A 16,998-nucleotide genomic window follows, 5' to 3' on the forward strand; every position below is an offset into this window, starting at 1 on the left:
AAGTGCAGAAAAATAGTGAGAGAATTTTTCAGAGTAGTATGAGAGTTATATAAAAGTTGTGTATGTGTGTTGTGAGAGTTAGAGTCTTTATATAGACTTTCAAAACACCCATGGTGTCTTTCTGAAAGTGTAGGAGTTGTTTGAAGTGAAGAGATTTCATTTGGAGTGAAAACATTTCATTTTGAAATCTGAAATCTCATGCAACAATCTTCAGTAATCGATTACTGATAGTGGGTAATCGATTACCCAAACTCACTGTCCACTATTTATTTAAAAACGAATTAGAGTAATCGATTACACCATTTGGGTAATCGGTTACTCAACTTTTGTAAAACTGGTAATCTGTTACTCAAAGGCAGTAATGGATTACTCTGTATAGTTTTAAGTTGGATAACTCTTTTTCTCTCACATGTAACTTGTTACTTGAATGAAGTAACCTGTTACACATCATTTCAAAAATATTTTAAGTATTTTTAAAGTGTTTCATTATTCTTTAAAAATGGTTAGAACATTACTACTTTGCATAACAAGGAGTTTTAGGATAAAAGTACCTATAAAGACTTAATCTAATTTTCTTGAAGCTTTATTCTTCTTTGTCTACATAAGTATTCTTCCTTTTCTTCTTTTTGGTGATGTTGGTGTCTTCATCAAAACCGTGTCAAGGTCAGGAGCAAAGATCTTCTTCACAGGGATCACACGACTTTACGATCTTCAAGAGCTAGACCGTGCTCGACCTCCATGAAATCGGGTGAAATCATCATGTTGGAGTGTAGGACCAATGAAATCGATGAGCTTTCTGATTTCATCTTCTACTCATTTTGGTGTGCAACACATCTCCTTTGCTTTCATCTCCTCTACCGATCTAGATTTCCTTTCTCTCTCTATCTCCGTTTTCCATTTATCTGGGTTTAATTATATCTTTGCTTTGTTTATTTTATATGCTTTTATATCATGATTGAAATTAGGTTTATAATAATGGATCGGTCAGACCCATTTCTACCTTTTTTAAGGAGTTCTATTTTTTATACATTGAGTTAGCCTGTTTTGTTGGTAGAGTGAGTTGGCCTGTTTTTTTTTTGGTAGAGTGAGTATGCATGTTTGTTTATATTTATAAGTATCTAATCCTTTTTTATTTCTTTCAAGAACTAAGTATTTTTTTAATATAAAAGCATTTAATCTCTAAACTCTTGAATGAACTGTATTAACTATACTAAAATATATAATTATCTAAAAGAAAAATTATACCTATATATATATATATATATATATATATATATGAATTTATGTGCATATATATTGATAAGTAGGATCTTACGAGTCGTGTTATGATCATACGTTTATGATTTTTTACTCTCCTTCTGATCCTAAGTAGAATCTCGATTTTAACTACGTTGCTCTCTTGTATTGGGTAAGCACCCCTTGTGCTCAATTAATACAATTTTTCCTTATCGAAAAAAACAACAAGCAAGAGAGCATTATAACAATTGTGTATTTGATAGGTATTGCTTTCGGAAGTTGACAGGAGAACTAAGTAACAAAGTGAATGCAATGGGTTGAGCTTATAATCACATGCATATGCTTGTTTTATTAGCTTGATTAGCCTCTATGATGTCTTGATCATAGGGCTTATTCTCGGTCTCTTGCTCAGGTGGCATATCTTTAGTCTTGGCCTTGTTATTGTGTTGCTTGGAATGAGAAGATGAATATGTTTTTCTAGGCTGCTGCTTGTGTGTATGTATATTCAATACCCCTCGCAGGCTGAAGAGTATATGTTGAATACTCTAAGCTTGGAAAGTAGGTAATGGAATAGGGAAGGGTCAAGGGGTTTGGTTAGTATATCTGCAGTTTGCTCATTGGTTGAGATAAGTAGATGGTGAAATAGTTTGGCTTGATGGCGCTCCCGTACAACATGACAGTCAATGTCTATGTGCTTGGTCCTCTCATGGAAGACTGAGTTGGCTGCAATATATCTTGCAGAGTAATTGTCATAATACAACAAGGCTGGTTGGGTGAAAAGGACCTGAAAGTTGAGAAAGAGGTATGTCAACCATTGAATTTCACAGGCAGCATATGCAAGTGCTCTGTATTATGCTTTAGAGGAGGATCTTGTCACTATGTTCTGTTTCTTGGACTTCCAAGACACCAATGAATCTTCTAGGAAGATACAACATCTACTGATTGATTTTCTTGAATCTATGCAAGTTTCCAAATCTGAATCACTGAAGACTTTAAGTTGAAGGATAGATGAAGCATGATAGAGTAGCCTCTGGCCTTGATTAGACTTTATGTATCTAAGCACACTGGTTAAGGATTTATAATGAAAAACAATAGGTTGAGCCATAAACTGACTCAATTATTGTACAACAAAAATTATATCAGATCTAGTATTAGTAAGGTACAATAGCCTACCTACTAGTCTTCTATAAGAGGTAGGGTTATCATAAGGCAAAATGTTGTCACTGTAGAGTTTTGTGGTCTTCACTATGGGAGTGGGTGCATGCTTATGAAGCTAGAAAACATGTATTATAGAGAATATTCGATGCATATTTCATTTGTGGAACTGAAATGCCAGCCTTAGTCCTAGCAATTTCTATGCCTAGGAAATATTTCAAGGTACCTAGATCTTTAATCCTGAATTGGTTGTCTAGGTGACGTTTAACATGTTGTATTTGAAGTCTTTCATTTCCAACCAAAATCAAGTCATCAACATATATGAGTAAGGCAGTGAAATGTAGTCCTTGCTTCTTAGTGAACAAGGAGTGGCCATGGTGTGACTGGTTATAGCCTAAGGAGGCCATGGAATGGGTGATTTTAGGAACCATTGCCTTATAGATTGTTTTAGGCTATAAACGGATTTGTGTAACTTGCAAACTTGGTTAGAATTGTTGTAGATGACACATTGTGGTATTTTCATATAGACATATTCTGTGAGGTCTCCATGGAGGAAGGCATTGTTCACATCAAGTTGATGGACAAGCCAATTTTGTGAGGAGGCTATGGCAAGTAATAGTCTCACTGTTGTGAGTTTCACAACAGGAGCAAATGTGTCAAAAAAATATATCCCCTCTGTTTGATTGAATCCCTTTGCCACTAACCTAGCCTTATATTTATCTATATATCCATCTTATCTATGCTTAACCTTATACACTCATTTGCATCCTATAAGTTTTTTGTTGGGAGGCAAATCAACAAGGGTCCAGGTCTTGTTTAACTCAAGTGCATTGAGTTCATTCTACATTGCTTCTATCCAATGCTTTGAGATATTAGCCTAATCGTAATGTTTTGGCTCTATGGTTGTAGTGGTAGAGATGAGGTGATTAAGGTGGTTAGTGGACATTGATCGGTAAGATAAGACATATGAGAGGGGGTGTTTGATCTTACATGGATGTGTAGTATTTTTTGTGCTTATCATGCTGCAATAGTAGTCCAGTAGGTAATTAGGTGGGTGCTTGGTACGAGTTAACCTTCTTTGATCTTGACTAGGTAGGGAGACTATGTCTTGGTCTGTAGGAGACCTGTCTGAGGGTACAATGTTAGTTTGTGCCTTATTATGCACATGGTCTAAATTGTTACTAGCAAGGTAGGTTATGTTTGTTGGTTGAGGAATCTCAAGGAAACTTAAATCACTTTCAATGTTGGTATTGGTGATATGACCACTATGGCTAATGGGCTTGTAAGGGAACACACTTTCATAAAAGACTACATTTCTTGATGCATATATTTCTATGGTATTTAAGTCAAGCAGTAGGTATTCCTTAGTGCCAGTTTTGAAACCCATAAAGATGCATTTCTTGGCATGAGGGTCCAGTTTGGATCTATGTTTAGCAAAGCTGGAAGCATAACATTGACACCCAAATACCCTAATCTCAAGTAGATCTGGTTGTTTCTGATGAAGACACTCATAAGATGTCTTCTCTGGTAAGATATGAGTTGGCAACCTATTTATAAGATTTGCTGCATGTTGACCAGCATATGACCAAAAGGTCATAGGTAGATGTGACTAAAATAGTAATGTCCTAGTGACATTAAGGAGGTGCCTATGTTTTCTCTCCACAACAGAATATTATTGTGGAGTTTCTGCACATGAAGTTTAGTGCAACATACCATATTCTTTGAAGAATTTTGGCACATGGAACTTAAGGCCATTATCAGTCCTAATCACTTTCAATCTCTTGTCATATTGAGTTTGAACCATTGTCGCAAAACTCTTGCATTAGGTTCCTAGCTTCACCTTTGGCTTTCATCAGAAAGAATCAAGTGTGCCTATAGTGATCATCTACAATAGTGAAAAAATACTAGTGGCCATGGATGGATGGAATGGCTAAAGGGCCCATATGTCCATATGGACTAAGTCAAAAGGGTTGGGACTACTGTTCTTACTACTATGAAAGGTCAGCCTAGCTTGTTTTCCAAAATGATAGGAATCACATATTATTGCAGAATTGAAATGAACAAAGGAGTATTGTTTGCATACAAAATTCAAAACATTAAGGGATAGATGTCCCATTCTATATTGCCATAAGCCAAAATCAGAATCAACATGAAGTGTATTTACATTGTGTTCTAAACTTATGTCATTATTAATTCTTTTTCTAAAAACATATGATATGACAAATCGCAAGTACACGATTATGTCGTCAAGTAATAAAATATCGATCCCACGAAGACTGGAAAAATCCTTTAATTATAACAATTAATTTATACTTAACTCAAATAAGGAAATAAAATTGAATTTAGAACGACTGAGAAATTACCAAGAATAATTAGGAAAGCATTAAAAAAGATTGAAATCTAATATAGGGAGAGTTCCCAGGATAAGGATTACCGCCTTTACACTCGCAAATCCTTGTTTTGCTCCTTTTCATGAACTTTAAGTTGTGAGGGGAATTGCCCTTTGGAATGTGTCATCCTCTCTCTCGAGCTCCAGCATATGTATTCAATTGAAGTCGCACATACTCTCGAGGTACGGTTATCAATCAAGTCCTTTACTTGGATCTTTATATCCAATCGCTTTGTTGCAACCCATGGTGAATTTTAGAAACCCCCGAGAATCCTAAGACTACTCTCGTGAATTAGGATTCTAGTTTGAATAACTGAATGGTCAGATAGTTGGGTTTACCTCTCGGTCCTTCCTCAATGTATCTAAGAGTTGTAATTTTTTGGTTACACAACTCACACAAATAAAACTGAGCTTAATGATTCAAATCACAATACTCAATGAAATAGAAGTAAAACAAGTGTTTATTGAATGAAAAAGGGCATAGCCCCAATCCTAGAAACAAAGGGAATTTCTCACTTATGGTGGAGAAGAGAATACCAAATTCTAAATTAGAGAATTATAATGTAAAGTTTAAAGTGTAAAGTGTTTTTATCATTGAGGGAGAATCCACATTTATCCTAATTACAAAATATTGGGCTTAAGCCCAACAAAACAAATCTTAAAAATAGGAATATAATATAATATTTATGACTTCTTTTGGCCATTCAATTGGTCTTTGCATAGCCTCAATATTGAATTCAATCTTCTTGCACCCAATCTCTACTCTTTTTTACTTTAATCCTTCCAATCTGCACAACATAGCTAGAAACACCCGCTCAACTTGAACAAAGAAAAATAAAAGCTAAGAAAAATCCTAAAGTCCTAATTATGTCCTAAAATGTAAGTTAAATTCAATGCAAATGTAGCATAATTCACACTCATCAAATCCCCTTAAGCTTATCTCTTGCTTGTCCTCAAGCAAGTATTATGTCTAACTTTCACAATCATGTATGAATGATGATATAGAAACTATGACCCAAAATAACAAGAAATCTCATGATATTTTGAAACAATCTAGACATTAAGATAAGACAATCATAAACAAATTTAATTCAAGTTAAGTCTTGGAGTCATAACAACTGCACGAATTAGGGTCACTCTTCTTTCATCACTCTCATATGTTTAAATGTCATAGTGTTTCGCTCGGAAATTTTCATGAAAGTAAATTACCATAGACTTGATTATAGACCAAATCGTTATTGACTACATTTGAATGCATGCAAAAATCAAGAGGTCTTTAATTGGTTGTAATGAGACCAAGGTGAATGGTTTAAGGTGGGATAGTCAAAGAAAGGATCATTCAAAAGGCTTACAAATATTTCCCAAAATACTTAAACCTTTTACACATCTAATTGAAGCTTTGAGATTCTCTTAATAAACTTTAATTTATCATATGGTCTTTTTTCAATCAACCTTTCTCCTTACAACACACTTTTTTCAGTCCATTCTCTTTTAACATACTTTTCTTTTTCTTTTTTTTCCTTTTTTTGTTGTTGAGATTTTCTAAATGAGAAGGGATGAAATTTATTTATTTATTTAATTTTTTTTTTCCTTTCATCACATATGATATTTTCACTTTTCTCATTACTTCAACCAAACACCATAAATTACCCCAAACCCTCATGTGAGTAGCTATAAAAAATCGTTAAAGTCCAGGCTCAAAAGTGGGTAACTAATGAGTTTTCAATGTTTATAGCAAGCGGTTGAAGATAAAAAGAAAAGTCCTAATTGTCTATATCATTTTAATGCATACAAATAGACTTCAATCTTGAAACGGTCACAAATCAAGTTCTAGAATGTACAATCATAGAAAATCATGCACTCATGAAAGAAAGAAGGGTTTTATGCAATTATCAATTCAAATCCGAATCCTTATTGTGTTTGGCCCAAGTTTCTCACATTTGGTACATTCAGTATCAGCAAAAGAAGAGAAAAAGGTCTCAAATGACCCATATGTCCCAATGGACTAGGTGCAAATATCCTATTTGAATGAGACATCTAATAGGCATTCTCGTGTTAACACTTTTCCATGTAATTTTTTATTTTATTTTTTAGAATTTGATATTTTTTTATGGCAGACACTATATACATCTCCTTACAAAGGCTCCAAAGTCAAGGAGACACTAAAGCCGATACTAAAACACTAAAATTTAAAAAAAAAAATAGTACCTCCAGTGTGGGTTGCCTCCCACGAAGCGCTTGCTTAATGTCATTAGCTTGACAGTTGATCATTGCGCACCACATAGAATCCCATGAACTCATACCCAATGGTGGAGATAGTGTTTTTACTTTCGTTTTAGGTGTTTTCCTTTTCTCTCAATTATCATATTTAGGTGTGATGCTCAAGCTCTCCTTATGCAGGTTGTAGGGGAGTGTTGAGCTTGCATTTATATAATGACTACCCTCAACCACTTCCTCATTAAAATTTGAAGTGTCACCTTCCAACATGCTTCTCTTCAAGAGATTCTCATATTTCACTTTAGGCACTTCCTCTTTCACTACTTGGTTCAGCATATCAACCATACAACACGAGTCCTCAAGAGAAAGTTGTTTAATAGATTTAGCAATATCAAATTCAACATATTCATCCCCTATACTTAAAGAAAGTTTTCCATTTTTTACATCAATTATAGCACCAGAAGTAACCAAAAATGGTATACCTAGTATGATTGATATTTGTGCATCTTCTTTCATCTCTAGTATTACAAAATCCATTTGAATGTAAAACATCTCAACTTTGATAGGAACATCCTAGTATTACAAAATCTGTTTGAATGTAAAACTTCCCAACTTTGATAGGAACATCCTCCAAGATGCCTATAGAGAATTTAATTGACGTATCCGCTAATTGAATTGATGTAGTAGTTGGTTTTAGTTCACTCACTTCCAAATTTTTACACACAGATAAGGGCATGAGGCTCACACTTGCCCCTATGTCACATAAAACACAATCAAAATTAGTGTTACCAATTAAGCAAAGGATAGAGAAACTACCAAAATCTTTTCGTCTTGGAGGCAATTTATTTTGAATTAAAGCACTACACTCCTCAGTTAAAGCAATTGTTTCATAATCGTCTAGTCTTATCTTTTTAGATAGAATATCCTTAATAAATTTCATGTACGCAGGCATCTCCTGCATCGCCTCACTGAAAGGCGGTTCAATATATAATTTCTTAAGGATGTCTAAGAATTTCCCATCTTTCTTTTCTAACTTTGCCTTTGCAATTCTCCGGGGAAAAGGAATTGGTGGTACATATGGTGGTGGAGCTACATACTTCGACACATTTTCGGTACATATGGTGAAAGTATTAAAAAGGATTGAAATCTAATTTAGGGAGAGTTCCCAGGATAAGGGTTACCGCCTTTACACTCACAAATCCTTGTTTTGCTCATTTTCATGAACTTTAAGTTGTGAGGGTGAATTTCTCTTTGATATGTGTCATTCTCTCTCGAGCTCTGACACATGTACTCAATTGAAGTCGCACATACTCTTGTGGTACAATTATCAATCAAATCCTGTACTTGGATCTTTATATCCAATCGCTTCATAGCAACCCAAGGTGAATTCCAGAAACCCCCGAAAATCCTAAGACTACTCTCGTGAATTAGAATTCTAGTTTGAATAAGTGAATGTTTAGATAGTTGAGTTCACCTCTCGGTCCTTCCCTAATGTATCTAAGGGGTGTAATTTGTTAGCCACACATCTCACACGAATAAAAATGAGTTTAATGATTCAAATCATAACACTCAATGAAATAGAAGTAAAAATATGTGTTTATTGAATGTAAAATGACATAGCCTCAATCCTAGCAACAAAGGGAATTACTCACTCATGATGGAGAAGAGAATACCAAATTTTAAATTAGAGAATTGTAATGTAAAGTGTAAAGTGTTTTTATCCTTGAGAGAGAACCCCCATTTATCCTAATTACAAAATATTGGGCTAAGCCCAACAAAACAAATCAAAAAAAATGGAATATAATATAATATCTATGACTTCTTTTGGCCCTTTAATTGGTCTTTGCGTAGCCTCAACATTAAATTTCATCTTCTTGCACCCAATCTCTACTCTTTTTGGCTTTAATCCATCCAAAATGCACAACATAGCCAAAAAGATCTGCTCAACCCGAACAAAGAGAAATAAAAGCTAAAAACAATCATAAAATTCTAATTATGTCCTAAAATGCAAGTTAAATGCAATACAAATGTAGCATAATTTCACACTCATCAGCATACAAGCCATTTCTAACTTCAGCATGTCCAATCATCTTCCAAGTAGTCATATTCTGGATTGAACATTTCAAGCCATTAAAGGTTAGGGCACAATGCATAGAATTAGTCAGTTTATGGATGGAAATCAAATTGAATTTAAAATCGAGGATGTACAACACATTATGCAATATCAAGGAATCAAATAGGCTAACATATCCGCAAAAATTTGCCAAGGTTGTTGAGCCATTTGGCATGTTTATAGTGATAGGTTTAATGGTGTAGAAAGTGCATAGTCTATGGCCCCTGTGTCTAGTATCCATAAATATGTGTTACCTGTTATGTCCTTATTGTTGGCAATGTTTTGAGATTCAACTACTAGTGCAGGGTGCATGCTTAGTTGATTGAAGTTATGATTGTCTTTGGCAGGCCCAATAGTTTTCAGAAGTGATGAAAGATGTGCACACTCCCTTGGGCCAAATTTGAATCCTGAAACACTACCTTCTGTTGCTTGGGACTCAGGTTCTTTGTGATCAACTATAGCAGTGTTGTTAATAGCTGTATTAGCCTATCTTTGGTTATCTTGCTGGTAATTAGGAGGGAAAATATGCTTAAAATAACATGTTTCAATTGTATGCCTTTCTTTCCCACAGAATGTGCAGATCTTAATTGCATTAGTCATGCATGCATTAAAGTTTCTTGAATTGCCTCTGATTCTTCTTTGTGAAGTACCTCCCCTCATATTGTTGATTCTTGGTTTCCAATTCTGCCTTTGATCATCTTGATTGGTTTGTTGTTTGTTGCTTGCTGAGTTGAAAAAGATCTTGAAGTTTTGTGGATTTTCTTCAGTTGTTGATTCTTGGTTTCCAATTCTGCCTTTGATCATATTGATTGGTTTGTTGTTTGTTGCTTGCTGAGTTGAAGAAGATCTTGAAGTTTTGTGGATTTTCTTCAGCTAGTTGTCCTTCTTGCTGAACAAGTAGTGAGAAAGCTTTGTTCATGCTGGGAAATGGCTCCATCATGAGGATTTGGGATCTTGTAGCCCTGAATTCTTCATTTACACCAATGAGGAAGCATACAACAACTTATGTGTCACGATATTCTCTGGTTTTACTGGCGAATTTACATCTGCACCTAACCTCACACACACATATGGGTAGTGGCCTGATGAACTCAAGTTCATCCCATAGAATTTTTAGGTCAGTGTCGTAGTTGGAAATACTTCTATCACCTGGCTTGATTGAGTGGAGTTCTTGGACCAGGTTTGAGAACCTGAAATAGTCACCCTTTGAGAATCTTTCTCTCAAGTCTTGCCATAGTTCTCTTGCAATATCAATGTACACACTGTTTTGGGATATTTGAGGCGTTAGACTCCTTGTGATCCAAGAGATTATCATTGTGTTGCAACGCTCCCATATATCAAAGTCAGGATATGTTTTGTGTGGTGCTAGTATGGATCCATCTAGGAACTTGAACTTGTTCTTTGAGAGTAATGCTCTCCTCATTTTTTTACTCCAAGACTGATAATTTTTGCCATCTAATGGGGGAGAAACTAGGATTGCCCCTGGATTCTCACTAGGGTGTAAATAATAGGGGCTTTGTATGTCATAGCTGTTGTTCAAAGCATTATGCAGATCTCTTTTATGCTCAACACTTTCTGTCATTTTGTTGGATGCTTGAATAAAAGAGAAAGTTGTCTTGAATTAGGAACGAGTGGAGGAATAATGTGCAGCAAAAGGTAAACCAGAACCTTCAAACAAAAGGCTCTGATACCATATTGCTTTATGGAAAAAAATACCTCATACTTTCTTCTTCATTCATCAATGACATTTAGTTACAATGTGTTGTATTCTTTTCTTAAATCTCAAGAAAGGTATGGAGACTTCTTATATACAGACTCAAGATGGCTTAACTAATAACTAATCCTAACAACCTATTAAGAGTAGCCAATGAATACAAATGCACATGGTTAAAAACTAAATAACAAACTAAAAGGAAGTTAACTTGAGAACTAAGTAACAAAGTGAATGCATTGGATTTGGCTTATAATCATGTACATATGCTTGTGTTATTAGCTTGATTAGCCTCTGTGATGTCTTGTGCATAGGGCTTGTTCTTGGTCTCTTGATCAAGTGACTTATTTTTAGTCTTGGCCTTGGCCTTGTTATTGTGTTGCCTAGAATGAGAAAAGGAACCTGTTTTACTAGGCTGCTACTTGTGTGTATGTATATTCAATAATAGGCTTAGTTTAGTGTAGTGAAGGCTTATAATTTTGTTGTAATTTGTTAGAAAACCATGCTTAAAATAACATGTCTCTATGATGTGTCCTTTTCTACCATAATAAGTGCAAACTTTGACTAAATTACTTCTTGAACTTCCATATCCTCTTCCACTGGATTTGTCTGTGCCTCTAACATATGATAAGTTACCCCTACTTGTTGCAGATTTCCAGGCTTGCTCTTGTTCATAAGCATTAAATAATGCTTTTGAGTTAACAATATTTAACCTAATCAATTGTGTTTCAGCTTGGACATCAAGAAAAAATATCTCGTTTATAGAATGCAATGGTTCTATTAAAAGAATTTGTGATTTAGTGGTTTGGAATTGATTATTTAATTCCTTCACAAAGAAAATTACATATTCTAAATCCTCATAATTCTTCATACTCTTGACCAAATCACACGTACATTGAACCTCACAAGTGCGAGAATGAGTTGGTCTTAAAGATTCCAATTCTTTCCATATGATCTTTAGTATGGTGAAGTAGTTTGAGATGTCTCTGTTGTTTGATTGAATGAAATTTTTGCAATAAATCAGAAATCTTAACGCAATCCCCTTTTAAAAACTGATCTTTTCAAGTCTTGCCACAATTCTTGTGTTTTGTCTATGTAAATAGTGTTTTGTGCAATTTGTTAAGAAAATAACATTGTGATCCAAGAAACTGACATTGTGTTACATCTTTCTCACACATCATAGCTAGAATCAGTGATACTAGACATTGGAATGGATCCATCCACAAATTTGTTTTTCTTTTTGGATAACAATACTCTTTTCATGGATCTACTTCATGAATGATAGTTTGCATTATTCAAGATGGTGATACAAGAAAATATTATTTTGAATGAGTAGACACACTAAACGACAAGATAAGTTTAGAAATGAATGCATAAGAGAGAAAAAGTTGGAGTAGCTCCTATTGTAAAAAGAATGACAAGTTCACGCCTTACGTGTTTTGGATATGTGTGGAGGAGACCAGAAGACCAATAGAAACCTTGTAAGGAGAATATATCAAACGGAAGGTAGCCCAATTCCTAGAAAAATCATAGGAAAATAATAAAGAAAAACTTAGAGCTCAATGTTTTGTCAATGAAAATGATGACGTCATTCGACTCACGTAACCAACCTCACCTAATGGGATAAAAGTTTGATTATTGTTATCATTTTCTTTTTTCTTCCATATTAAACAATAAAATAATCACTCCATATTTTATTACTTTACTTTAACTTTTCTTTCCACTCATTTTTTTCATTCCAAACCAAATGGGGTGTGAGTGAATATTCATTTTAATTATTAAAAATTTCGGGTGTATCAATTTAGTTCCTAAAAACTAAAAATTTAAAATAATCTTTAAAGATCGCAAATATTAGTTAAAATAATCATTGATAATGGACTAAAATGTTTCAAAAATTAGTCATAAAAATGTGATAATGAACTAATTTGGTACAAATGTTGATTTTTGTAATTTTTCATAAGCAAAAAAAAAATTAAGAGAGGAAAATGTATATGTTCAGTTTTCACCATAAAAATTAATATATGAGCGTTTAATTTCTGTCCAATGAGTAGTTATACCATTCCATTATTTTAACAATGAATTAAGGAAGTCATCAAAAATTGACAAGTTACCAATGGTATCACTTCTTACTATTCCAATACAATTCACCTCTATAATTGTTTTTCTAAATAAGGTGTTGTAAAGAATATGGTACATCAATAATTTCCCATTACTAATTTCATATGCACCAGAAAATCAAACTGCACATCCAAGAATTGCTCTTCTCTCTACATGCATCAATCTTACTTAAAGAATTCCACAATTCAAGGATCACCTATCCTTTTAACTATACCCTTTATAACTCAAACTAAAATGTGCAAAATTTAGTGAATGACTATACTTTGATCGGTTGATATTGTTTCCTAAGTTTAGTATTAATAATTAGCAGATATCCTCAACATTATGTTACATGAAACTAGCTATGCTATGTTTTCTTAAAGGATTTATACCTTCCGTTTTGATAACTGTTTGTGTGTATAAATAGAATCATATATGGCCACAAGTTATAGCTAGTGCCCTGAGGCTTTTGAGAAACACTGCCTAAAGGGTCAACAACAACATTAAATTTCTGATAGTTTTCATTTTCTGTCACTTTTGCATTTCTGTTTAGAAAATAAAACAGAAGAAAAGATAAATAAAGTGAGTTATAATATATATAGGGATGGCTGGTTCTGTAGCAGAAAGTGGCCAGGATAAGAAGAAGAGATTTGCCCTTCTCGGCGTCTCTTCGATCCTTCTTGTTGCTATGGTTGGTGCGGTGGCCATTGGTTTAACCCGAAGTGGAAGTCCAGAACATGGTGATACCGAGATCTCGAGCTCTCAGAAGAATGCAGAGGTGCTCTGCCAATCAACACAATACAAAGATACTTGCATCAAAAGCCTGGATAAGGCGTCGAATACTACCGATGTCAAAGAGCTTGTGAAAATGGCCTTCAATTCCACAGCTGAGGAGTTGTTAAGCAAAATTAACAACTCCACACTTTTGAAAGAGTTGGCTAAGGATAACATGACCAAACAGGCTTTGGATATATGCAAGGAAGTGTTTGATTACGCAATTGATGACATTCAGAAATCAATTAACTCATTGGACAATTTTGAAGTCAGCAAGCTAAGCCAATATGCCTATGAACTTAAGGTTTGGCTTGCAGGTACACTCTCACACCAACAAACATGTTTGGATGGATTCGAGAACTCGAAAACAAAAGGTGCCGAGACAATGAAAAAGGCCTTAAACACATCAATTGAGATGAGTAGCAATGCTGTTGATCTCATCAATGCTGCATCTGAACTCCTCAAGGATTTCAACTTGAACTCCTCTGAGCTTAGCACAATTGCTAGCAGGAGGCTTCTCTCCGATGAAGAAGAACAACAGCAACAACAACAAAAACAACAACAGCAACAACAACAACAACAAGAACCACTTGTTGATGGTTTTCCTTCATGGGCGAGTGAAGGACAAAGGAGTCTTCTTCAGGCTGCACCTGGTGGTGGAGGCGGAATTAAGGCTAACGCGGTCGTGGCTCAAGATGGGAGTGGACAGTTCAAAACCCTCACTGATGCTCTCAACACTGTTCCTAAGAAGAATGCTTTGCCTTTTGTGATTCATGTGAAGGAGGGTGTGTACAAGGAGTATGTTTCTGTGCTCAAGCATATGACCAATGTCACAATCATTGGAGATGGTCCTACAAAGACCATATTCTCTGGCGGCAAAAATTACAAGGATGGTGTCCAAACTTACAAGACTGCAACATTTGGTAAGTACCATATAACTTTTTTGGGTACTTATTATTGTATTCTATGCTCTCAAGAGGTGCAGTTATTAATGAAAATTGCATATCAATAACACTACTAGATAGAGATACCATTAATTAGATGGAAAACATTAGTCATGCAGAATTTTTTCCTCTCAGAATGGTAAGATGTTAATTTTAATCTTTGGATAAATGAATAGTCTTTACTAATCATATCTAGGTAAATTCTGACTGTGTATCAATGCTCTAAAACTGTAATTAGAACATCAAGCATGACTTATTATTGAAGTTTCCTAAAAAACCCTCTTAATTAAAAAGGTATCTAATTGCTGAATTGAATATGAAAATAATTGTATCTATCCTTTGATATAACCCTCAACAAGTTGCATTATACAAGTGAGTGCTAGGATTTGAAATTATGGTTGCGGCTAATTGAAACCATTGTAATCCACAATCATGGCTCGTACTGGTTGCAGTGATTGTCGCAACCAATATGTTGCAGCCATATTATGTGATGTGATCCACATTTTAAAACACTGGTTACTATTATATTATTATCATTAGGTCAAGTTGTTCGAATAACTATACCTAGCTTAATGATTAGCATTTAACCTTGATGAGTTACTATGATTTTCATGCAGGTGTTAATGCTGCTATGTTCACTGCCAAGGATATCGGGTTTGAGAACACAGCAGGATCAGAGAGGCACCAAGCTGTGGCACTCAGGGTAACAGCAGACCAAGCAGTGTTCCACAACTGCAAAATGGACGGGTTCCAAGACACTCTCTACGTGCAATCGAAGCGCCAATTCTACCGTGACTGCACCATCTCAGGCACAATTGACTTCATATTCGGCGACGCGGTCGCAGTGTTCCAGAACTGCAAACTAGTGGTAAGAAAGCCCTTAGACAACCAACAATGTATGGTTACAGCAGGGGGAAGGTCCAAACTTGAAAGCCCAAGTGGCCTAATATTCCAAAACTGTCACTTCACAAGTGAGCCAGAAGTAGCTACCTTGAACCCAAAGATATCATACTTGGGAAGGCCATGGAGAATTTACTCTAGGGTAGTAATCATGGATTCTACAATTGATGACATTTTTGTTCCACAAGGGTATATGCCATGGATGGGAAGTGCATTTACTGATACATGTACCTATTATGAGTACAATAACAAAGGTGGTGGTGGTAACACTGCATCAAGAGTGAAATGGCCTGGTGTTAAGACCATAACATCTGCTGAAGCTGCTGTTTTCTATCCAGGGAAATTCTTTGAGATTGCTAACTCAACTCAACGTGATTCTTGGATTGTTAGCTCTGGTGTGCCATATTCACTAGGCCCTATTCCAAGTGGAGGGGTAAAGCCGATATGACAAGTGGCAAAAACAAAACTTAAGGATCCAGATTTTAATTTATTCTTTAATTAAATAATTTAAAAGATTACGAAAATATATTTACCCCTCACATTTCCGGTACTGAAGAGTTCACTACCAGATAGGAATCCAATTCAATAGATAGATATATCTATGTAGCCATTTTGTGCATGCAGAAATCAACAAGTGCATGCTACTATATTATATATGTAGACCAGGTACAATAATTAGCTTGGTCTCAGTATGTGCAGATTGTGCATTTTATGACCAATTTGAGGTTGAAAATTTATCATTAGTATATATACTGCATAGCTGTATATATAGCTAGAAGGTTTTAGGTTGAAAACCATATACATATCCCCTTTGTTTTAAACTTGTAAGTGGGTGAATTGTTTAATAAATAATTGTTATTGCATAATGTTTGTTTTATCATTTTATTTTCTTTGTTTGCTAATTATTTTATGATGATTAAACTTTTCTTTTCTGGTAAATCTTATCATCAATGACTAGCCTATATTCCATGGTAAATGCTAATAAATGTTTTATTAATCGAACCAAAAATTAAATTGGTGAAAATTATAATTGGTTCTACTACTTCAATCAAAGTTAATCCAGAAAATATAAAAAGATGGAACAAAAAATATAATTAACTCAAAGCCTAATGATGGCACTATGAATTTATCTAACTTCCAAAACATTTATGTTATCTTCGGGTGCAAAGATATCACAAACAATGAATGAAGCAAGTTTGGTAAAATAAAAGCAAAGAAAAAACACAGAAAACTATTGTTTTGTTTGGATAGAGAGAAGAAAATGGAAAGATGGGAAAGATGACTGCTAGGAAGAAATATGTGTTAAGTTCTCTATTTATTCTTTATTGAAATAACTCTATTTTTTTGGATAAAAAAAAATCATATTTTCTTTCAAATTCTATAAGTTTCATTGAAATGTTATACTCAAATTTTATAGTCTTAAAAAAAGTCTTGATATCAATCCTTTAAAATCCAAATTTTA

The 16,998-nt window shown here is 34.6% G+C and overlaps 1 protein-coding gene across 3 annotated transcripts; it reads left to right on the forward strand.

Moving 5' to 3' along the window:
• Positions 13,293 to 16,402, forward strand: LOC109333747 (pectinesterase/pectinesterase inhibitor-like). 3 transcript variants are annotated; one of them, XM_019569313.1, is made up of 3 exons: positions 13,293 to 14,224; positions 14,258 to 14,615; positions 15,254 to 16,402. In XM_019569313.1, exons 1-3 carry the CDS (start codon positions 13,523 to 13,525, stop codon positions 15,982 to 15,984), a joined length of 1,791 nt encoding a protein of 596 aa, XP_019424858.1. In that variant the 5' UTR covers positions 13,293 to 13,522; the 3' UTR covers positions 15,985 to 16,402. The 3 variants fall into 3 exon arrangements, with proteins under 3 accessions (XP_019424858.1, XP_019424859.1, XP_019424856.1); XM_019569314.1 differs by having other exon boundaries at positions 13,293 to 14,222; positions 14,262 to 14,615; XM_019569311.1 differs by having other exon boundaries at positions 13,293 to 13,425; positions 13,460 to 14,615.

The sequence above is a fragment of the Lupinus angustifolius genome, chromosome LG19, assembly GCF_001865875.1.
Source record: "Lupinus angustifolius cultivar Tanjil chromosome LG19, LupAngTanjil_v1.0, whole genome shotgun sequence".
Lineage (NCBI taxonomy): Eukaryota > Viridiplantae > Streptophyta > Magnoliopsida > Fabales > Fabaceae > Lupinus > Lupinus angustifolius.

What these genes read in the sequence shown, in the direction of transcription:
- LOC109333747 (XM_019569311.1), top strand. Translation starts at nt 13,523, where the DNA reads ATGGCTGGTTCTGTAGCAGAAAGTGGCCAGGATAAGAAGAAGAGATTT. An exon ending in TTACAAGACTGCAACATTTG is followed by an intron (nt 14,616 to 15,253) that starts GTAAGTACCATA and finishes ATTTTCATGCAG; the next exon opens with GTGTTAATGCTGCTATGTTC.